Source organism: Apiospora phragmitis (genome assembly GCF_038363925.1).
Source record: "Apiospora phragmitis strain CBS 135458 chromosome Unknown utg000011l:1.0-3236445.0:1.0-3240683.0, whole genome shotgun sequence".
In the NCBI taxonomy this organism is placed as follows: Eukaryota; Fungi; Ascomycota; class Sordariomycetes; order Amphisphaeriales; family Apiosporaceae; genus Apiospora; species Apiospora phragmitis.
This window is the reverse complement of record NW_027117411.1, coordinates 1,147,185-1,168,522: the sequence shown is the minus strand read 5'-3', so window position 1 is coordinate 1,168,522 and position 21,338 is coordinate 1,147,185. Positions and strand designations below refer to the sequence as shown.

Genomic DNA, 21,338 nt, shown 5'->3' with positions numbered 1-21,338 from the left:
TGCTGGCGCCGTCTATACGGGCAATGTGTAACCTAGTTCCATCAGCCGACCGTTTAAGTAATTGGTGTCGAAGTCTGCCAGAACATGAACAGCAGTACCACAGCTAATAAAAGCCGGGGTTCGAAGCCTTTGGAGCGAACCGTCAGGTAGACTGACGGTATTTGCAACTGTAAGGCTGGCTGGCTGAAACGGGAACTCTCATCCATGATACTATGGGTCGTACCCAACTTCCGCCACTGGATCTGTAGCGACATAACCTAGGAGAATGCCGCACGTCTGGTGGCGACAGGCTTCATACAGGATGCCCACATCGTGATGCCTGCCGCTTCAACCCGGCAGATCAGTTAAAGAAAAAGTGCGGAGAACTTCGGGGATGCTTCCAGCCCCATATTCAGGTAAGGATGGGGTAAGTCAGATGAGAGACCAGGATGAGTTGACTCTGCATATGTGTGTACATACGGATACTAGTACTGTACTGTATTTACTTGCATCCTCAGACCAGGTTTCCGTCCCTCCCCCATACTTGGCAAGCAGTCGACTACCCCAGCAACAGATATGTATGTAAAACGACAAGTATATTACTACTACACACCAGCAGCCAGTAACCTGGAGGAGGATAGGTGGTGAGGTAGCACACACCATTTGGGACCTGCCCCTGGCCATCATCCGATTGCCCATAGAGCTTCGGACGGCAAGTGGACACCTGACAAGATGACTTCGGGTGACAGGGACTTGAGGATCCCAGATGGCTCTCACATGTTATTGTGTAAGTGCAAAGACAGATTGATGCTCTTTCGTACTATGTCCATATGCAGTATATCAATGGAGAAGTTGGAGTGAGCCTTTCTGTATTTGAATTGGGGAACCTCCTTACAGTTCACCTCCTTCGACCGTTGCTGTTTCTCGAAGAAGCCAAAACATACCGGACGTTTTGATACGTGGTCTAACCTAGCCTATAACTTGAGAGGTAGATATATTTACGGGCAGTTGGTCGGCGCTATTCCGCGCTCGAGATACACATAAACTGGAGCTCCTTTATTATTGAACCTCCTTTGCAACTACCTGTATATACTCGAAAAGGCCGAGGCGTCCGTCGGTCTGTTCATGAAACAAATAAAACACCCCCAGGCCCAGGACGGACCTGAATAACAACAAATGGTATTCCGGTCTATAGCATCACCTCGAGAATCTAACATCCCAACATCGGACGAAACCTCGTATACGCAAAGAGAAAGTTTCTTCCATTACGAAACGAAACGAAACTGGCGAGGTAGCCAACCGTTCGCGCTGCCGACATAGGTGTGGTGCGCACGGGAAGTCTAAAGTCCCCGGTGCTGCCATGCTGATGCGAAGTGGACATTGCAATGGCAATACCCCTGCTGTAGGTACCTACAGCGCATGTACAGCACCACTGCGCAGTGGATAACAACCGCACCGAATCGACCACTTCAACGTCTAGTGCAGGCCTACATAATCAATCATCTTGGCCGACTTTGTGCTCCATCCAACCTGTAAGAGGCCCCCAAGCACACGAAACCTTGCCTGGCGCAAAGTCAAGCACAGGACGACCAAGAGATTGGGAAACAAGACGTTGGCGCATCTCTCGTTCGCGTAGTGCAAACACTCCTTCGGTTCACCAGGCTCTTTCCCGGCTTTCTTTTCTCTTCCATCGATTGCGATCTCAATCGGGCCATCGGGCTACTCAGGCGACAACACCCACAACGAGAGTCACGCGAACGGCGGGCGGGCGACGGCGACGACGACTCTCTTCCGAATGGTGAAGTCGTATGGCTCTGGAGGTACAGGCGACCGCGAAAATGGACTCGGAAATGTCGACGGGAGATTCTGGAGGCCCTAAATCCCACTCGCCGCAACAGTCTAGTCAGAATGGCGGTTCTTTGGGAGGAGGAGCTCCCAACTCGCAACAGATCAACGCTCAGAACAGCTTGAGCTTTCGCAGGTTCGCAACCACCTCCCCCTCCAAGTCTTTGGATATATGTGTATGCAGTAACGGCGTTGCTGACAATTTCATTTGCCTTCTGCGATTCAAGACAACGTGCATCTCGAGCCTGTGAGGTATGTTTGTTTTCGAGTCTCTCCCTCTTTTTTTTTAGGTTGAGGACGCGGGTTGCTTTATCTGCCCTTTATCTGGGTCTCGATCAAAATCGTGCCGAGGCATCTCGGGCTTCGTACCCAGCGCAACCTATCAGCATCCCGCCAACAGCCACCACCCACGACCATGTTACTATGCAAATGCGGCCTAACACTTTGGTTTCTTGATAGACATGCCATGCTCGGAAGGTTCGATGCGACGCTGCTTCGTGTAAGTCTTATCTCGTTTTGTTCTTGCTGCCGAGCCGCATCCCCTTCTGTCGCTCGCTGTCCCTTCCTGCTCTCCCCTCCCACTATATAATTATAGAAGCGAATCGTGCGGCGAGGTCGCGTCTTCTTGCGCACCCACCCGTTGGCTACTCAACTCTTTTGATTCATTGTATCGCTCTATTCGGACTTGATATATCTTGTGTGAGGAAGGCGTGCGCTGATCACCAATAATTACAGTGGGCGTCCCTTGCACGAACTGCGTAGCTTTTCAGATCGAATGCAAGATCCCAGCGCCCAAGAGGAAAAAGACGGCGGGAACGAGTACCACCGGTAGGGACTCGGATAGGTAGGCTGGTCCAACTCTCCAGGTATAATCTGCGCATGGGATAAACAGCTAATGCGCGACTAAACAAGCGAACGAGGCGATAATGTCGAAGACCGCTCGCCGGCTGCTGCGGCTGGCTCCTCGTCCACATTCCAAGCCAGACCAGCAGTATACCACTCGTCGGAAGGTACACCAGCAACGACTTTGACCGAAGCCCAAGCGAGGAAAGAGGAGGTTGACAACGATACTTTTTTAAATCTAGTCATGAAGCCGAAGTTCACCAGAGCGCCCATCACAGAAGCCGGACGAGTTGCCTTCCTCGGAGAGTCATCCAACCTCACCCTCCTGGTCCACGACCGCCAAGGTTCTTCCGATGTTGTCCATTACCCACTGCCCGACAATGTGAGGGGATCCAGGGCCCGACTGACGGAATTGGACAACATCGAGATCGACATTCTACACCAGCGCGGCGCATTTCTCCTTCCTCCGAGGTCATTATGCGACGAACTGATCGAGGCCTACTTCCGATGGGTTCACCCCATTGTCCCAGTCATCAACCATAGCCGCTTCATGAGACAGTACCGAGATCCAAAGAACCCCCCATCGCTTCTACTTTTGCAGGCTGTTCTGCTCGCCGGTTCACGAGTCTGCAATAACCCGCAACTGATGGACGCAAATGGCTCTACAACTCCCGCCGCGCTGACATTTTACAAGCGCGCCAAAGCGCTCTATGACGCCAATTACGAAGATGATCGCGTGACTATCGTCCAGTCACTGATTCTGATGGGTTGGTACTGGGAGGGACCGGAAGATGTTACCAAGAATGTGTTCTACTGGAGCCGTGTCGCGACCATTGTAGCTCAGGGGTCCGGTATGCACCGAAGTGTGGAGAGCTCTCAACTCAGCAAGGCAGACAAACGACTCTGGAAGCGCATCTGGTGGACATTGTTTACGAGGGATCGATCGGTTGCTGTGGCCCTTGGACGTCCAGTTCATATCAACTTGGATGACTCGGATGTGGAAATGCTTACTGAGGACGACTTCGTCGAGGACGAAGCTGATCATGCGAGCGGCTTCCCACCTGATCCCATCCATGTCCAATTCTTCTTGCAATATGTCAAGCTTTGCGAGATCATGGGCTTGGTGCTATCACAGCAATACTCGGTAGCCTCGAAGGGACGCCAGCGCAATGCCATCGATCTTACCCACAGTGACATGGCGCTGGCCGACTGGTTGCAAAACTGCCCGAAGATCATCTACTGGGAGATGCCAAGACATCATTTCTGGAGCGCTTTGCTCCATTCGAATTATTACACCACCCTCTGCCTGCTACACCGGGCGCACATGCCCCCTAACAATAATCACGGCTTCAGATATCCCGACGATTCGTCATATCCTTCCCGGAACATCGCATTCCAAGCGGCGGGTATGATAACGTCCATCATCGAGAACCTGTCGGCTCATGACGAGCTTCGTTATTGCCCAGCTTTCGTCAATTACAGCTTGTTCTCGGCGCTCATTATGCATGTATACCAGATGCGGTCTCCTGTTCCGTCAATCCAGCAGGTCACGCATGACCGGATCCGGACATGCATGGGTGCTCTCAAGGAAGTCTCGAAAGTGTGGCTGGTAGGCAAGATGATTTATACGCTGTTCGAGTCCATCCTTGGGAATAGGTCACTTGAGGAGAGGCTACAGAAAGCTGCAGGCAAGCGGCACCGCAAGGCGCAGCAGAGTTTCAATCAGCTGGAGCAGCAGCAACAGCAGCAGATGAGATCGGCAGAAGCAGCCAAGAGGAAATACGATGAGATGGCCATCGATTTCAGCGTGAGCACGCCAACGCAGCAAGAGTCGTACGAGAGATCAAGGCCTCAGACACCTGCGCAAACGCAAAAGGGCGATATGCATCAGAGCCACATGGGGCCGCCCGTGGCATCGCCCAATGCACGACCAGGAGATACGTTCATGGGTGGTACTCACAGTCGACCACACACCAGACCGGCTACGCCGTTTAACCCTTCCTTCTCGGTTCCTGCCACACCTCCGGATTTGTATCTCGTGACTCGAAATTCGCCGAACCTGTCGCAGTCGATATGGGAGAACTTCCAGCCCGATCAACTTTTCCCGGAAAATACAACCATACCTCAGTTTCCCCAAGTCTCGCCTCCCCAGGCAAATCAAGGCTTGGATCCCAACATAATGGCACAGTTCCAGGGAATGTCACAAATGCCGAGCCAAGGTGGCCAGTACCAGCAACATCAACAGCAACAACAGCCACCGGCACAGCACCACCATCAATCGCAACAGCAGCCGCCACATCAGCAGCGCAGCAGTTCGGCAGCAGGCAAAGGGATGAGTGGAAGCCCAGGTCAGGCAGACGGCATGCTGCAGCCCAACATGGGACAATTCCAAGGGCAGCCGGGACAAATGTGGCAGCATGATGGTGGCCTACCGGATGGCCATAGTCCAAGCGACAGCTGGAGTACAGGATCTGCAACGGGACAGCCAGTACCAGCTACGCTGAATGTCGAGGACTGGTGAGTGCCTTTTGTAATTTGTTGATGGCCATTGAGTGGTTCGACTGACCAATATTTTTTCTCCAGGTTCCAATTCTTCGGTATCAACGGCAACGACGTGAATTTAGGCAACCTAGATCTGGGACTTGGGAATGCTGGAGCGTGAGTCGAGAAGGGGAAAAGGTCATTGACGATGCACATGAAAAATGTACCATTATAGCTTCATGTTGATGGCCACTGCACAAACCCTACGAGGCTCGTTCTCAAGCAGGCATCATGGCATGAATGGAAGAGATGTGTGTTATATTGCTGCCGATGGTCAAGTGTGTATATCCAAAACGAACACATGGGTTTTTCCGCTCACGTCCAACTTCCACATCGGTATATCTGATCTGTTAAGTCCAGGTGGTTGTTTCACAATACCAACAAGCTTTCCATAAGAAAAGAGAGCATCACGGACAGATTATCTTGCAGTAATTAAGACTTGCCAATTACGTAGTAGGAGGAGTCTGGAGATTGGAGATTGGGTTCCGGGAACCTCAACCATCATATCATTATGCTCAAGTACATAGCCAAACTTGCAGCTGACATTTGTTAGGTAACTGGATTGATTGACAGGGAGCAGAATGGTGGGTGGTGGGGTCGAGCATGATTGGCAAGCGGAGGCGGCACTGGAACATCTGAAGAGTTGATTGGGCGGTGGACGTGAAACCGGCCGTGAATGACCCTGGACCATGATGAAGAGCTGCAAGGGCCATACTGAAATCAATGGTCAATGGTGAAAGGGGGGTACGTAAGACTGGAATCCAAGTTGCCCACGCATGCATACTCCATCCAGTCGGTCGGTGGTCGGCTAAGCGTGTTACGTACCTACCTCCGGCCCTGCCATTACTGCGCTGGGACAAGTTCAATGTTCCAATGTGGTGTTACCTGCAGGACCTGGTGGTATGTTTGTTCTCTTCCATCAATCCCATTGAGCAAGACAGACGGACAACGAAAAACAGAACTGGCAGGCAATTCATTTGAACGGATTCTGTCCTGTATACCTACTTGCTTACTGTCAACTGTCTGTTCCTTTGTGTCCAAACTGAAATACCTACCTGGGTAAAGTATCTTTACAGGCGTCAGGCTTGGACTAAGACGGGCGTTCGTTGCGATAAGGCCACATTCGGCACCCCCAACTGCCAACCTCCAGACGGTAATACCACCAATTCGTTGTCCTTTCACAGACACAACCCTCGGGCTTCAAACCACGTTTTACCAACTCTCGAGCCTCCACATGCGAACCACTTCGATTTGGGCTCCCAATTAGATCCGCTTGACCACTATTTACCGGCCGCTCGAGGCTCCAATCCTACTTAATAAATGTCACTATCATCCGGCATCGACGTGACACAGCTTTGATGCACCTACTGCATCTACATTCCACCCGCTTCGCGCGGACACGAGCAAATCGCCTTGCTGGCCTGGAAAAGCCCCCGTCGGCGCAACCGATTTGCCCCTAAGAATCAATCTGACGGACCATGGCCCCGCCTCCAGCCCGGTCTACTTCCACCCCAGAATGCGGGCTCCATGTCATCCACGGCTCTGATGCCTGCCGGCGTCGATGGAGAGTCACGGCCACGCAATCGTCGGGGACCCAGCGCCAACGATGCCTCCTCGAATCCGCTGGCCTCTCGCTCCTCTCCCCGCCTCAGTCCTGCTCCCAGTGGTGGTATCAGCCCCCTTCCGGTAACCCGGCTCAGCACGAGCAAGCTCACCGCAAGCGGCCGATCGAGTCCTGTCACTTCGTCCTTCAGCAAGGGTCTACTCGATGGCCAGTGGGCGCCTAGCTGGGCATCTGTCCAAGAGCTTGCGTCTTCTATTCTTACCGGTGGCGAGAGCGGTTACAATAGCGAGTCGTCGCAGCCAAACAGCAGGAGTGCTGGCAAATCTCGGCAGAAGTCGGCGTGGAAAACGCTCGGCGCCAATGGCAGCAAAAATGCTAGTCGCAACCTGCCCGATAACTGGGGACCATCACCACCGACGAAATCGGGGCGACCAAAGGCCGAAGATATCGCTGCGGGATCCCTCGCGGAGAGAGAGGCGGCCCTCAAAGCCAGGAAGACCGCGAGCGTTCTAGAGAGCTACGAAGGTGTGAATGGGGGTCTAGACGTGACTGGCAAATTCAAGAGGCGCAATTCAGACGAAAACTTGGCCGGCACCCAAAGCGAGCAGGCCGTGGAGGATCAGTTGGTCTATCTACACCATGTGCTGCCAACCGACACATACGCCGGCCTCATCCTCCGATATAGGTGCCAAGATCACGCTTTCAGGAAAACGAACGGCCTCTGGGCCCGGGATAACATCCAAGTCCGCAAACATTTGATGATACCCGTAGACGCTTGCGAGGTCAAGGGCCGACCATGCGAAGCCCCCAATTACTTCAACCGAAAAGTAGACCATCTGGCAACAACACCGCAGCCAGAGAGCTCCATACAGAGTGGAATGGCGGATAGTTGGCCCAATGAGCGTTCACTCCACGAGGACTCCTTTAATCCACAAAAGGCCAAAAGCCAATCGCTCCCCAAAGAGGATCAACCTTGGACACATGTACGATGGGTAAAGATTGATGGTGTTGACAACGCCGTGGAGATCGTAAGAGTACCAAGGCGGGCAGTGGGTTTCTTCCCTCCGCGGCGGAAGAAGAGCGTACGCACCGTATCCGCCTTCTCTTCGCCACGCCAGTCTCTCGACCTGTCTCGCGGCGTTACAGGAGGTTCCAGCGAGCCTGCTATAGATAGCCCTGGCGACTGGTCCTCGCGGAGACAGAGCTCGATAAGTGGCGCGCAGCGTCCTCCTGCGGGCAGCTTCGGGGCTTCGTCATCTACCGGCAGGAGCAGGGGAAACAGCCTAGTAGGTCCTAGTGACGGGGCGCCGGCCTGGATGCGGAGACCTGGAGGCGTTGGTACAATGGGTAGGAGTACACGAGCTCCCGGGCCGGCCAAAGACTCTCTCAACACCTGGGTTAACAAAAGGCTTCCCAAGGGTTTCAACATCGACTCTATGCCCTCCATGTCGGTGATGGGGTCGGAATCAGCCCATTGGGGGTTCAATAACACGAAGACCGACGATGCTACGGGGATCGTGGAAAGTCCGTTTGAGGACGGCCGCGATACAAATGCAATGACTTCAAAGCAGGGCATGGGCCTGGAACAAGCAGCAGCGACAGTCGAGACGTGGTTGCGAGGCGCATGGGCAAAGCGGCCATCCACGCCCCGGCTGAGTTCCACTAGGAGGCCGGCGGAAGACCTGGATCTTATTGAGTTGACCGACACCAACAGTGATGATGGGAGACCTAGGACACCACTGCGTATGCCAGAGACAAACTTGTTGAACTCGGGCTACGTTGGCACCTCGGCGAGGAATGACGGCGAAGGTACGATCAGGGGCCGCTCAACAACATCAGTGGTGAAAGACAAAAAGGACGACTGAAGCGCTGTTACTGTATCTTTACCCATCGATGATGCACAACGGGCTCGGCCTGAAAGAGAGCAGTATTCGGACCGTTGGCTATTTGCATTTCGGGCGTTGCTGGTGCTGATACGACATATCGAATTTACCGACTTTGATGGGCCTTTTTGTATATAGAGAGCATGGAATCATGGATGAGGAGAGCAAGCAGCAGAAGCCGGGTCAAACGTTCAACAACATACCAAAGTGTGTCTTTACTGGGCGTTGGAGGGTGTTAGGAGAGCAGGAATGTTTTACATGTTATTCAATATAGATCCATCAATACCAAAGCCATGTATTCGCCTATCCTACCCAGTTTCGTATACCAATCAATGACTGCCGCATCCTTTACCCTAGATCGTATCCCTCCGGCCATGGGCCTAGAGGGGGAAGCCATCGGCGGTCCACTTTTAGCGAGGGATGCCCTGGTCAATGGCCCGGAGTCCAGGCGGCTGGATTTGGACTTGATTAAACTTAGGTTGTACGGAGTAGTGCATATTCCAACCAACTTGCGACTCTTCAAATACGCCGCTATCAACCTGCCTGCCTCATCGGCAACTTGCGACACACGATTGCTGCGATGAAGCTTATATGAATGAGCTGAGCGGGTTTACAAATAAATCAACGAGGAAACACGATTAGTCTTGTCGCGACAGGCGCGGCGCAACAAACGAACGAACCCCACGGCGCAAAAGAAACCACCGACAAACATCATGCCCATCTGCATCGAGTGCCGGCACCCGGTCAAGACGCTATGGACGCAGTACTCGGGCGCGGGCGACCCGTCGAGCGGCCATAACATCCGGCTGACCGTGTGCAAGAACTGCGGCCGCTTCTGCGACAAGTACGTCGAGCACGACTTCGTCGTCCTCTTCATCGACCTCGTCCTCATCAAGCCACAGGTCTACCGCCACCTGCTGCACAACACACTCATGCGCGAGGGCGACCAGTTCGACCCCTCCATCGTCCGCCTCGGCACCCTGCTGCTGCTCTTCGACGTCTACCTCACCTGGGCCCGCATCGAGAAGCAGACGGTGCCGGGTTCGGCCCCGTCGTCGGCGGCGGGCACTGCGGCGGGGACTATCACGGCTGCGGGCTCTGCTGGGGGAGACGAGCTGCAACACCAGATTGTCGGGAGCAACCTTGGTTCGCTTGCGCAGCAGCCCATTGTCTTTCAGTACATGTTCTTCCGTATGCGCCACCCCTCTCATACTTATTCTTACGCGCCCCTCGTTGCTGCAGTATCACAGCACATATACTTGAACGCCCTCACGAGTCTAATCTAATGACTAACCCTACTACCCTCTCTAGTCATACTCTGCACCTGCTCGACCCTAGCCTTCCACGTCTCGATCCGGTTCCTGACGTCGTCGCCGCTGTCGCCGCTGAACCAGCTGGGCCTGCTGCGGACGTACACGCGGCCCAACTCGGTGTCGACGGCGCTGCTGGTGTCGAGCTCGACCAAGCTGTTCCCGATCCTGATGGTCATCTGGGACTACGACGTGCCCGCGGCCGCGCGCAGCCTCGGCTGGGCCGTCGTCCTGAACAACGTCGAGGCCCTCAAGATCCTGCTCGACTGCGGCTACCCCGTCGCCCTCGTCCTGGCCGCCGCGGGCGCCGTCGCCCGCTGGATCGTCGGGCGCGCCATCCTCTGGGTCGTCGGGCTCGAGGGCGTCGACAGTGTCAGCGAGAGCGCCGTCGCGGCGGATGGGAGGGCTATCATGGAGGTGGTCAAGGAGTGGGCGGGGCGGCTGGCCTGGTGACAGTCTTGTAATGAATATAACATGAGAATTAACGAAAGGCATCATAACGACATGCATCAAAGATTACATGGGACGCTGGCTGTACACAGACGCGGCCTTTAGCAAACGATTAGATATGACTGTACAGTCCCAGCCTGTGTGGCCAGGTTCGGATTTTATGATTTCTGCTCCTCAAGATGAACTAGCAACAGCCCGCAAATCCCTCCCTTCTTTCCCAAAACGCCGATGACTATGACACACGTAAACAAGCTGGGCGGTAGATGCGAGCGAGGAAGCACTGCAATACTACCGCTGCTGATGATGACTGAGAAGGACACTGGTAATACAAGGGCGTGGCAGGCTATTCCGATGAATGCCTTTCGTCCATACCGCCGGCTTCGCTCGTCTCCTCCCTTTCTTCTTCGTATCTTCCCGCAGACATTGCTTCCCCCATACGTCTTCTTCCGATATCTAAGGCGGGCCAAAAGCCGTTGTTGTCCCCGTTTTTCCCCAACATCGTGGAAAGGCCCAGGTTTCAAAAAGCCAGCGCCCTTTCAGTTTCCTCTCGCTCTCTTACAAGCTTGTCCTAGTATACTCGCAAGCCTTCCCCATCCTCGTATTGCTGATATGTAACCCCTCGTCTCCATTCTATTCGTGTTCGTAGCCCGCCCGTACGGTGCTCGATCTCGGCTCGATCAGCGGGTGGAGTTGCGCCATGAAGGTGATGAACCACATCAAGTAGCAGGCGACGAAGGCGATGATTAGGGAGGAGCGCCAAGTTCTAATGGGGGTTTGTACGGTTAGCAGCAAAGACCAAGTTCGTTTTCCATTTCGCGCACATGGCAGGCCACCGGTAGGGGTGATGGTTGTTTCGGGTGTATGGAGGCAGACGGCAGTTGAATTGCGATTGATTGATTGAACATCGGGAAAGCAAATGCGAGAGTGTGAGGGAGCGGAAACTCACGTCTGGTTCTCGCCCTTAGGTGCCAGGAACCATGCGGCGGCGCAGAAGGCGGCCACGATGATGGCGCCAATAAAGACGCTGTACCTGTCGTTGTGCAGCGTTTGGGTTAGCTATATGTACCAGCTAGGCAGGTATTCGCTCGGAGCAACAGCAGATGGAAACTTACCCTTGAGCCATGGTAGATGTTGTCTTTTTTTATCTAATGCAAAACGTGTATGGGTTGCGCCTGGAATGAAAGGAGAGAAGGGAAGAGTGAGAAGAGTGAGAGATATGGCGGATTTGGATGAGGCGACTCGGATTGTTGACGACGTCGTTTGAGAGCTATTCGGCTGCTAGTGGATTGGGAGCTGCGGCCTTGCGCTGCGGCAGGAGCAGGAGCAGGAGGTCGTTGCAATCGACGGTCGCCAAGCACTCCCGGAGCGGCTTAGTCATAGGCCCAAACCCCTGCTACTTTGAAGTACATACAGCTTGAAGTACCTACAGCTAGCCTACAGCTAAGATAGCACCTACACTCACTCACTATTCGTCTCTAAATGGAACAATTTGTATATACCTACCTACCAATCTTCCGATTTCTGTTTATGAATACATGTAACTACCTCGTATAGTAGCAATCTCTTCTTCACTCAGGAATTTGGAAGTTGGAAAAAGAACTCAGAATCAGGTCAAATAGAACAAACATACACCGTGGCCCCTGTTGCTTTTCATGCATCATTCTCGTATTTCAGGCCTGCCCTCCGACGCACCGCGCCATATATTCCAGCGATGTCGCCCTTCTCTCCGCCTGCGTGCTTGGCCACGTCCTGTGCGTATTCCTTGGCGGTTTCTGCGTTCTTGAGCTCAACGCCGACCTTCTGTCCGAGATCAAGGGCGTGAGAGGCGTCCTTGATGGCGTTATCGGCCGAGAAAAGGGGCTCGTCTATCTTGTGGTATACGCCTTGGATCATTCTTTCGCCGTATGCGGACCAAGGGCCGCCAACGAACAAGTCGACAAACTGCTTGACCGGCGCTATGCCCACTTCGGACTTCTCGGCCAACGTCAGGGCCTCGGCGAGCTGCGTCACCATGTTGAGTACGAACGTGTTGCCGATCAGCTTGAGCTTCAGCGCGCTGCCGTAGGGCTTGTCGTCAAACGGGATCTCGGCCCGGCCCATGACGCCCTGGATGAAGGGGCGCAGCTTATGGATGGATGATTTCGGACCCGCCGGCACGAAGATCAGCTGCGCAGCGTCGGCGGCGGCCGGGGCGCCAAAGACGGGGCTGGCCACGAACTCGGCCCCGGCGTCGGTGAGCGACTTGGCGAGGCGCTCGGTGGTGTCGGGATGGATCGTGGAGGTCTCTACGAACAGCTTGCCCTGGAGGTCGCCGGACTTGAGTATAGGCGCGTACAGTTCCTCGACGGCCTTGTCGTTGCTGAGGGAGGTGAAGATGATGTGGCTACGCTTTCACGCCGTCCTCGACTGAGTCGGTTGCCACCGCCTTGTCCGAGCCTACCTTCGCGACCAGGTCGTCCGCTCGCTTCTTGGTCCGGTTGTAGACCAGCAACGGCTTGTCGAGCGACCCTTTCTCTGCCAGATTCTTGGACATGCCCTAGGAACTCATGTTAGTCATGTTTGAAGTGATCTGGGTATGAGAATTGTACTCACCCGACCCATGTTCCCGAGGCCGATCCAGAACACTTGGGAAGCCATCTTGTACGATGAACAGGATGCCGTGTGCTTTGATAAATTGGTGGGGATTGGTCAGGGTGAAAGTCCGTGTATATTTCTGCTATAATTCGTGATATGTAACTATGATCAAAAGAGGAAGATGACAAAGCTCAGGCAGTTTAGGGGATGTCTGGGATACTTATATATCGATAGACCTCGTTAGAAATTTTTCGGCGAGTTTCTCATCTATCTTGACATACATGCTCCTCACTTTAGTGACTGATATCCCACCCTGACCCCGCAACTAGCGGACTAGCCGATCCACGATCGGGATCCCTTACACCAGCGTCAGGGCAGTTCTAATAAACATCACAATTATAATTATAATGAAATCATATACTTGTATCTTGTTTAGCGCTGACAAATTGGCAAAAGGTTCACCCGGCTGAGTCAATTAACAACAGTTCCACAGTTCCCCAAAGCCTTGCCGTCTCACCCGGATACCGCGCTCGGCCAGCTGTCATTGCCGGGCGATTCGCTGTTCGGCTTGATAACGTAACTGCGACGACATATCAATCGCCTCAACGGCCTCAGCGTTTCGCTTGAAACAAGAGGCTGCCCTGCCGCCAGCTGTCCCCATAGAGGCACGTCCAGCCATGTGACTCGATATTTCATCATGTTTTCTAGTATGGCCCTGATGCGCTGGCCGCAGCAGTCTTTGGCGCGAGCGCCACGGCTGCAATACTTCCGGCAGGTAGTAGCGAGACAGCCGAGAAGGTCCCTTCACTTGGCGCCTCCCTTCCTGCTCGATGACTACATCCCGCTATATCAACTCCTCTCGAGTGTTGAGGCATCCAAGAAACGCTCCCGGGCCTATGCCCACCTTAGTAGTTGCAACTTGTGTCCCCGGTTGTGTGGGGTCAACCGCTATGAGACGACAGGCGTGTTTTATTGGAGCGGACGTCAAAGTCAATGTGATTGCACCACACTTCGGAGAAGGTCGGTCTATAGACACAGATACACAAACACTACACCAGACCGATCGTACAATCCTGGCTTTCCGCGGATTTATGCTGACAAGTCATGAACAGAACCTTGCATTCAGGGGCACAACGGCAGCGGCTCCGTCTTCTTTTCTGGCTGCAATCTTCGCTGTACCTTCTGTCAGAACCACGACATTACGCATCAACGCAACGGCTTTGACCTGACGCCAGAACAGCTGGCCGAGTGGTACATCAAATTGCAAGATACGGGAGGAGTGCACAACATCAACCTGATCACTCCCGAACATGTGGCCCCTCAAGTCGCCCTCTCAATACTAGCGGCGCGGGATATGGGTCTGACGCTGCCCATCGTTTACAACACCTCGGCCTTTGACTCCCTCGATTCACTTGAACTCATGTAAGTGGATTTTCGAAATTCGCAGCTTCCTTGAGAGATAGAAGACAGCACTTGAGCCACGCAGTATTGACCCCATGAACGGAAATAGGGATGGACTAGTGGATATCTATTTGCCTGACTTCAAGGTATGGTCTAAAAATGCTTCGAGGCGGCTACTGAAGGCGGACGACTACGCAGCAGTCGCCCGTGAGAGCATACGGGAGATGCACCGACAGGTGGGCGACCTCTGTTTCACGGGCGACGGCATCGCGAAAAGGGGTCTTCTGGTCCGTCACCTCGTCATGCCCGGAAAGGAGGCCGAGGCGGAGGAGATCATGGGGTTCCTAGCCGACCACGTCTCCAAGGACGTGTTCGTCAACATTATGGAACAATACCGCCCCGCAGCCCACGTGGGCAAGCCGAAGAAAGAACGGCAGCGGCGGCCGCCGCAGGTCACAGAGCCCGGCGGCGTGCAACACGAGGTGGTCACAGATAGTGAGACTCAGGATGTCAGATACGCAGAGATCAACCGGCCGGTCACAGAACAAGAAGTGTCTGGCGTGAGAAAGGCAGCGGAGCGGGTAGGACTATGGAGGTTCAACGATCCGCCTAAACACGATGGATTCGCTATCTAAGGTGCAGGTATCAAACAAGCCCATATCCGTAGGTTGAGATAACCTAGATGCCTACTGAAGGGGTCCTACTATGGTCGACCCGACTGCGTAAGAACAATTGACTAGGTACTTACAGGGGGGGGTTATTGTATGGCTGGGGCTGAGCTTAGGAAGAAATGATAGGCGATCGGCTTGGTGGGGTTGGGCGGTCCCTGTGCTCCACTACGATTAGAGATAAGGATTTTTATCCAGCAAAAAAGTTGCGAGGGCGCCGTAGTAGCAGCATAATACCACTCCCATCACGCCGATTCTACAAAGCAATTGTTTCAGCAAACAACCTTCAAAATGGGTTCCGGTCGTCGCATGAAGAGAAAGCAGCGTGGTGATATTGAACTCACACAGAAGTCTCACCCCAGAAAAGAGGGAGCTCCCGCGGCCAAGAAGCGCAAGACCGCAACCGCCAAGGCCGACCCTGCGCCTGCGAAAAAGCAGAAGAAGGCTACCAAGCCCGCGCTGGACGAGGATGACGAGGATGAGTTCGACGTAGACGGAATCGGGTCCGAGCTCGAGGTCGAGGGCTTCGACGAGGATTCCGTCTTCGACTCGGATGAAGAGGAGCAACAGCTGCAGCAGCAACAACAGAAGAAGGAGTTCCTCTTCTCCGACGATGAGGACGACGACTCGGACCGAGAGGAGCGCCTGACCGCCGCCAACATCGAGGGCCTCACGAGAAAACTCGACCAGCAGTTGGAAGAGGAGGCACAGGCTGCCGAGGCCGAGTTGCAAGAGGCAGCGATACAAACCAACATCGGCGGCGAGGATGTCTTTGCCGATGAGGAGGAAGGTGGAAAGCCTCTGTCGATGCTTGCGCCCGATCTTCAGCTGCTGCGCTCGCGCATCAACGATGTGATAAGAATTCTGGGCGACTTCTCCAAACTGGCCGAGCCAGGCCGCTCCCGAGCAGAGTACACGGCACAGGTTCTGAAGGATATCTCGGCCGTAAGCAACAGCCACCATTCATCACAACCATTTGACGGCCAAACGCTAACATGCGATCGGTAGTACTACGGTTACAGCCCCTTCATGGCCGAGAAGCTGTGGAATCTGTTCCCGCCGCAAGAGGCCTTTGCCTTCTTCGAAGCCAACGAGACGCCGCGTCCCGTCGTTATCCGCACAAATACGCTGAAGACGCACCGGAGAGAACTCGCTCAGGCTTTGGTATTTTCAATTCCATTCGCGACCAGATTGGATTACAATTGGCTCATAAAGTGAACAGATCAACCGTGGAGTTACACTCGAACCTGTTGGCAAATGGTCCAAAGTTGGCCTCCAAGTGTTCGACACAACCGTACCCCTGGGAGCTACTCCCGAATACCTCTCAGGTCATTGTGAGTCTACTCTGATTTCGAACTTGGGATCATTGTGATCACTAATTGGTTTCCTAGATATCCTTCAGGCAGCCTCTTCTTTCCTACCAGTCATGGCTTTGCAGCCACAGCCGAACGAGCGAGTCCTTGATGTACGTTGTCCAGAGTCGGATTGGTTACAAATGACTTACACTGTTTAGATGGCCTCGGCTCCCGGAGGAAAGACCACTTACTGTTCCGCGATGATGAACAACACCGGTGTTGTCTTCGCCAACGATCCCAACAAGGCGCGTGCCAAGGGTCTTATTGGTAACATCCATCGTCTAGGAGTAAGTTGGGAACGATGCAAACGATGCAACGAGGTACGCGATGAGTGCATTTGCTAACGTAGCATAGGTGAGGAACACCATTGTCTGCACCTACGATGCCAAGGAGTTCCCCCGCGTCATGGGAGGCTTTGATCGGGTTCTCCTGGACGCTCCCTGCTCAGGAACAGGCGTTATCTCCAAGGATCCCAGCGTCAAGACCAGCCGTGCAGAAAAGGATTTCATAACGCTTCCTCATCTCCAGAAACAGCTTCTGCTGGCAGCGTAAGTCTCATCCCAAGAATATGTTCAACCTCTATTTCTAACTTGTAATTACTCTAGTATCGACTCGGTGAATCATGCTAGCAAAACAGGTGGTGTTATTGTGTACAGTACATGCAGTGTGACCGGTAAGTTTCCCTCCCTGTTCATTCAATTTCACCAATGGAAAGGAAAGGGTGTCTTAGGATGTCCCCAGCCGCGTTGGTCACGTGGATTGGTTCGAAAAGCATGGTTACGAAGCAAGTGCTAACTGTTTGTATCAGTGGATGAGGATGAGTCCGTCGTTCAATACGCCCTTCGTAAGCGCCCAAATGTCAAATTAGTTGACACAGGTATTCCCGTAAGTTATTCCTACTTGACTACTCTAAGTAAGCTTTGGTACTGACTATTGAAAACAGTTCGGCCGAGAAGGTTATACTAGCTACGTAAGTTTCTCTACTCATGATGCATGACTATATTTGCTGACCAGCCACAGATGGGCAAGAACTTCGACGCTAGTCTCAAGCTGACGAAGAGGTTTTTCCCGCATACCGTAAACATGGACGGTTTCTTTGTTGCCAAGTTCCAGAAGGTTGGTCCTTCGCCCAAGGATACCGGCCGGGAGAAGGTCGAGAAGGATTACGATATGGATGTGCACCAGCCTATCCTCGACGAAGACGAGGAGGCCAACGGTACCAAGAAGGAAGACGATTTCGGTGGATTCGACGAGGAAGAGGATCAGGACTACATTGAACGCGCCAAGCACAACGCCATGCGCAGGAGGGGTTTCAACCCTCGTGCAGATAGTGCCAAGACAGTAGCCAAGAAGGAAGAGTCCAAGAAGGAAGCGGCCAAGGAGGACGTGCCCATGGAGGATGTGCCCAAGGACGAAGTAGCCAAGAAGGTGGAGGCCAAGAAGGGAGAGTCCAAGGAGGCACCCAAGAAAGAAGCGTCCAAAAAGGAAGCGTCCAAACAGGAGGCATCCATGAAGGAGGCATCCAAAAAGGGAGCATCCAAGAAGGGAGCATCCAAGAAGGCATGAAGAGGAATCGTCCGCATATAGACAGATACCCTAAGAACTGGAGTCACGATGGACCAGCGCTTGAAGATGTATAAAGGGATTGTAGCCAAGGTCGGAAGCCGCCATTCTAGTATCGTGATAATAATATGATAAATGTATTGGGCACTGCGAGGGGCACGTGCCATCAATGTCTTAAATGTAACAGAATATGTATATCATGGGCTTGAGCTAGGGTCATAGGAATAGGGGCTAGATTGATGATGCACGTTGGTATCTTCCCCTCAAGTTTAGGGCTGTTGTCCTGTCGCAGCCTCTAATACAACAGTGGCCTCGTCGCTGCCGCCCGCACCCTGAACAGCCTCGCCACTTGATACGCCCTGGCCGCCTGCCATAACAGGACACCCCGCGGCCGCCCCCGCCAGGACAGCGGATGATTGCTGCGACAAGGCCGATCCTTCCGGGGCGATCTGGCGGAACATCTCGACGGGGTCGAACCAGGTCTCCAGCTTCGTGACCTGGAACTTGTCGTTCAAATGGGCCACAGTGAGGCCTTGGATGTCGATGGGCCCGCCGTGGGCCTTCGCCGTGATCTTTTCGCCGTTGCTACGTTGGGTTTTAAACATGTTAGTCTCGGTTATTACAGAGAAGGAAGGAGAAGGAGAGTTCAGTGGGAACAGGTAAAGGGGGATAGAGAGAGAGAGAAGAGACTCACTCATCCAAAGAAACATAATCCTCCTTCATCTCGCCCCAATGGCGCCACTTGAAGGCGACGACGGGGGGCTCGCCGTAGACCTCGAGGACCTCCCAGGCAAACGTGGGCATCATGCGCTTGAAGGTCTTGTGGCTCGAGGCTAGGTCGGAGCGGCGGGGGCTGTACCAGGCGTTGGGGGCGCCGATGATGGCGTTGTACGTGCCCGCCTTGAGCATGTGCGCGGCGGGCTGGAGCGGCCCCCCGTTGGCGGCGAAGGTGTAGGCGTCCGGGTCCACGGTCCGCCAGTCGCGCAGGTTCGTCTTGAACGAGGCCTCGATCTCCCAGTTCTTGACCAGGTTCTGTACCAGGTCCGGCAGGCTGCCCGGCTCGTGGGAGGTCTGCTTGGCTGTGCGGGGGACGCACTGGCGTTAGCCCTTGTGGTCGGCCGGGTGCATGGATGCGGTAGGAGAATTTGACGATATGGGGAACTGAGTACTCGGGTTGTTGGGGGTATTTTGACTGCTTCACTTACTTTGCTCAAAGACTTTTCTTGTCTTCTAATAGTCCGGTGGCTGGCCGTGTCGCCATTCAGCATCGACATCCCCAGCACAGCGTTGGGGTCTGTCATATAGTCCGGAAGGTCGCCCATTTTCAAGAGATCAGTCTTGGCTGCTGATGTTTGTCTAGTTATTCAATATTGAGCACACAATACGAAGTATTGGGCTCGAAGAAGGGTGGCCGTTCCAATACGGTACTGTGTTTTGAAGTGGCAGTAACTGATGGTTCGCGTGGCTTCGATCCCTCTCTCTATATACAAGTCTGTTCTCGTATATCGGCCGTACTTTGCAACCCCGGCAAAGCTCTAATGGAGGGATTCATCACGCCGTCGAATCTCAGGTTGCACCGGTTACTTCGAACTTACTTTAGAGACGACAGTGAACCCTGGATGTTGACGTTTTCTATTGGATTCGGGAACCCTTGTTGAGACACAGGGCACAGGGTAGACTCGAGACCAAGACGGTTAATGCAGGTTAGGCCCACGCGAAGCAGTGGTTCGATCCACCAAGGTCTCTAGCATGTCTGGAACTGATGGAATACCCCAGCTTAGGGGTCGAGACGCCTCCTCCAGGTGATGGCGATGATGAGTGCCCAGTCAAACTCGGCTTGATTTCCATACCTAGTCGCATGATTGGGCCGCGCGAAAGACGTCTGTGCCGCTCACTAAGCTAGGGACGAGGGAGCGGCAGGCCGGGCGGGAGGCCGGCCCTCATAGTAGCGACTAGTGTGATCCTCACCATGCGAATATGAGCTAGATCCCTAGCGGTGGAGATATATCTGATGGCGGCTTCCGTTAAATAACCCGACATAGATCGTGGAGAAATGCAGAGTTGGTGAGTGGTCAGCACGTATAACCGCCCGCCTGCTGCTAAAGCGGCTGAACCGACGTGCAGTAGCCTGGCTCGTGTATGTACATGGAGGCAAACATCCCGGTCCAAACCTTTGCTGCGTTGCTTTTGTTCGAACCCCCCTGGGGGCCTGCCATGTGTCTTGAGCTTTCTGAGTGGTATCGTGAGACATGCAGCTCGGTTCGGTTCCGAGTTGGTGGTGAATGTACACATAGCGACGAATGTAGAGTCTGGAATAATTGCCCGTGGCAGCTCAACAGGCCCGGTCTCCAGCATGATTGCAGTATCCTCCTTGCGCCAAGGTAACTAGCATGTACTCCCCTGACATAGTTGAATATTTACTGGTGGGAAGTACGTATCGCTCAGGGGTCCGTCTAGACTGATCATTATGCCAGTTCGTTCGCGGCGTCAAACCCGCGGCACATCATATTGAAAGCAAGGTACTCACTCTGTTGACCATTCACGGAACCGATTAATACCACGGTAAAGGTTACTTCGCCAAGGAGCAAAGTGAACGAAGAGTCGCTCCAGAAAGAAAAACCCTGACCCTGAGCCTGTCTTGCTCTATAGAGTCGGGGTATGAAGCACAAATTCGCATGGGAAAGTCCCGTGGCCGCTTTCCTTGCTCAGGGGCGAAAGGACCGTTGCACCGCGGGCATGTTGATTATCACCTTGGCGAAATATGACACAGGACGTCACCATTAACCTCGCTTTCCCAGCAACTACCCGCACCGTGACGTGACAATGATTGCATCGTCAAGTCATTATCTCTCGAAGGAGTCGTCCGATCTTCCTGGAGTCAATGGTTACTCGAGATTGCGCAGTCTCGTCTCACCGGTGAATGTCCGTTTGCAAAGCGGTGTACAAGGCCGCAGAGGAGGTTCGGTTCAGGTACAAGTGGGAGAAGTACCACAACTCAGCAAATTAATATGCCGGTATAATGTGATCAACCTCTTGGATTGAAAGCATGGCCGGCCACGTATCGTGCTTGATGAAAACCCTTGGGCAGCCTCTCCAACGATCTAGGCCATCCATACCCAAGGTCCATTATTGGTCTTGCCCACGGAACATGCGGCAGTCTGGCTTGGTGGCATCGGAGGCCTACATTGTTAGCTTGTGATGGCATGTAATCAGATTGCGCAGGGCATGTGTGCAAACCAGGGGTATCGTGACAGAAGCCATTGTTATGGCTTGGCAGGATGAGTCGAAGCGCGCAAACGCCTACCCATGGAAAGAAGACCGACACACAACACTGTACTACCCGCAGTCTAGGGGGTGTCGAA

At 53.7% G+C, this 21,338-nt stretch overlaps 8 protein-coding genes across 8 annotated transcripts; 5 read left to right on the top strand and 3 right to left on the bottom strand.

Moving 5' to 3' along the window:
• Positions 1–2,911: 2,911 nt before the first annotated feature.
• On the top strand, positions 2,912–5,329 carry PG994_013154 (cutinase transcription factor 1 alpha; the record flags this gene model as incomplete). The annotated part of the gene is made up of 2 exons (XM_066864563.1): positions 2,912–5,184; positions 5,251–5,329. The coding sequence occupies 2 exons, from the start codon at positions 2,912–2,914 to the stop codon at positions 5,327–5,329; spliced, it is 2,352 nt and encodes a 783-aa protein (XP_066709524.1).
• Positions 5,330–6,735: 1,406 nt separating this feature from the next.
• Positions 6,736–8,637, top strand: PG994_013153 (uncharacterized protein; the record flags this gene model as incomplete). Its single annotated transcript, XM_066864562.1, has 1 exon — positions 6,736–8,637. The coding sequence occupies one exon, from the start codon at positions 6,736–6,738 to the stop codon at positions 8,635–8,637; it is 1,902 nt and encodes a 633-aa protein (XP_066709523.1).
• A 731-nt stretch (positions 8,638–9,368) lies between these two features.
• Positions 9,369–10,418, top strand: PG994_013152 (Arv1-like family protein; the record flags this gene model as incomplete). The annotated part of the gene is made up of 2 exons (XM_066864561.1): positions 9,369–9,846; positions 9,967–10,418. The coding sequence occupies 2 exons, from the start codon at positions 9,369–9,371 to the stop codon at positions 10,416–10,418; spliced, it is 930 nt and encodes a 309-aa protein (XP_066709522.1).
• Positions 10,419–11,045: 627 nt separating this feature from the next.
• Positions 11,046–11,538, bottom strand: PG994_013151 (uncharacterized protein; the record flags this gene model as incomplete). The annotated part of the gene is made up of 3 exons (XM_066864560.1): positions 11,046–11,178; positions 11,362–11,445; positions 11,528–11,538. The coding sequence occupies 3 exons, from the start codon at positions 11,536–11,538 to the stop codon at positions 11,046–11,048; spliced, it is 228 nt and encodes a 75-aa protein (XP_066709521.1).
• A 527-nt stretch (positions 11,539–12,065) lies between these two features.
• Positions 12,066–13,052, bottom strand: PG994_013150 (uncharacterized protein; the record flags this gene model as incomplete). Its single annotated transcript, XM_066864559.1, has 3 exons — positions 12,066–12,755; positions 12,856–12,951; positions 13,008–13,052. 3 exons carry the CDS (start codon positions 13,050–13,052, stop codon positions 12,066–12,068), a joined length of 831 nt encoding a protein of 276 aa, XP_066709520.1.
• A 634-nt stretch (positions 13,053–13,686) lies between these two features.
• Positions 13,687–15,025, top strand: PG994_013149 (pyruvate formate lyase activating enzyme; the record flags this gene model as incomplete). The annotated part of the gene is made up of 3 exons (XM_066864558.1): positions 13,687–13,978; positions 14,102–14,411; positions 14,500–15,025. 3 exons carry the CDS (start codon positions 13,687–13,689, stop codon positions 15,023–15,025), a joined length of 1,128 nt encoding a protein of 375 aa, XP_066709519.1.
• Positions 15,026–15,349: 324 nt separating this feature from the next.
• Positions 15,350–17,979, top strand: PG994_013148 (putative nucleolar protein; the record flags this gene model as incomplete). The annotated part of the gene is made up of 10 exons (XM_066864557.1): positions 15,350–16,003; positions 16,067–16,222; positions 16,281–16,392; positions 16,450–16,523; positions 16,572–16,700; positions 16,768–16,961; positions 17,019–17,086; positions 17,222–17,298; positions 17,357–17,383; positions 17,434–17,979. 10 exons carry the CDS (start codon positions 15,350–15,352, stop codon positions 17,977–17,979), a joined length of 2,037 nt encoding a protein of 678 aa, XP_066709518.1.
• Positions 17,980–18,245: 266 nt separating this feature from the next.
• PG994_013147 (uncharacterized protein) lies at positions 18,246–19,298 on the bottom strand (the record flags this gene model as incomplete). The annotated part of the gene is made up of 3 exons (XM_066864556.1): positions 18,246–18,561; positions 18,671–19,071; positions 19,182–19,298. The coding sequence occupies 3 exons, from the start codon at positions 19,296–19,298 to the stop codon at positions 18,246–18,248; spliced, it is 834 nt and encodes a 277-aa protein (XP_066709517.1).
• Between the last annotated feature and the right edge of the window lie 2,040 nt (positions 19,299–21,338).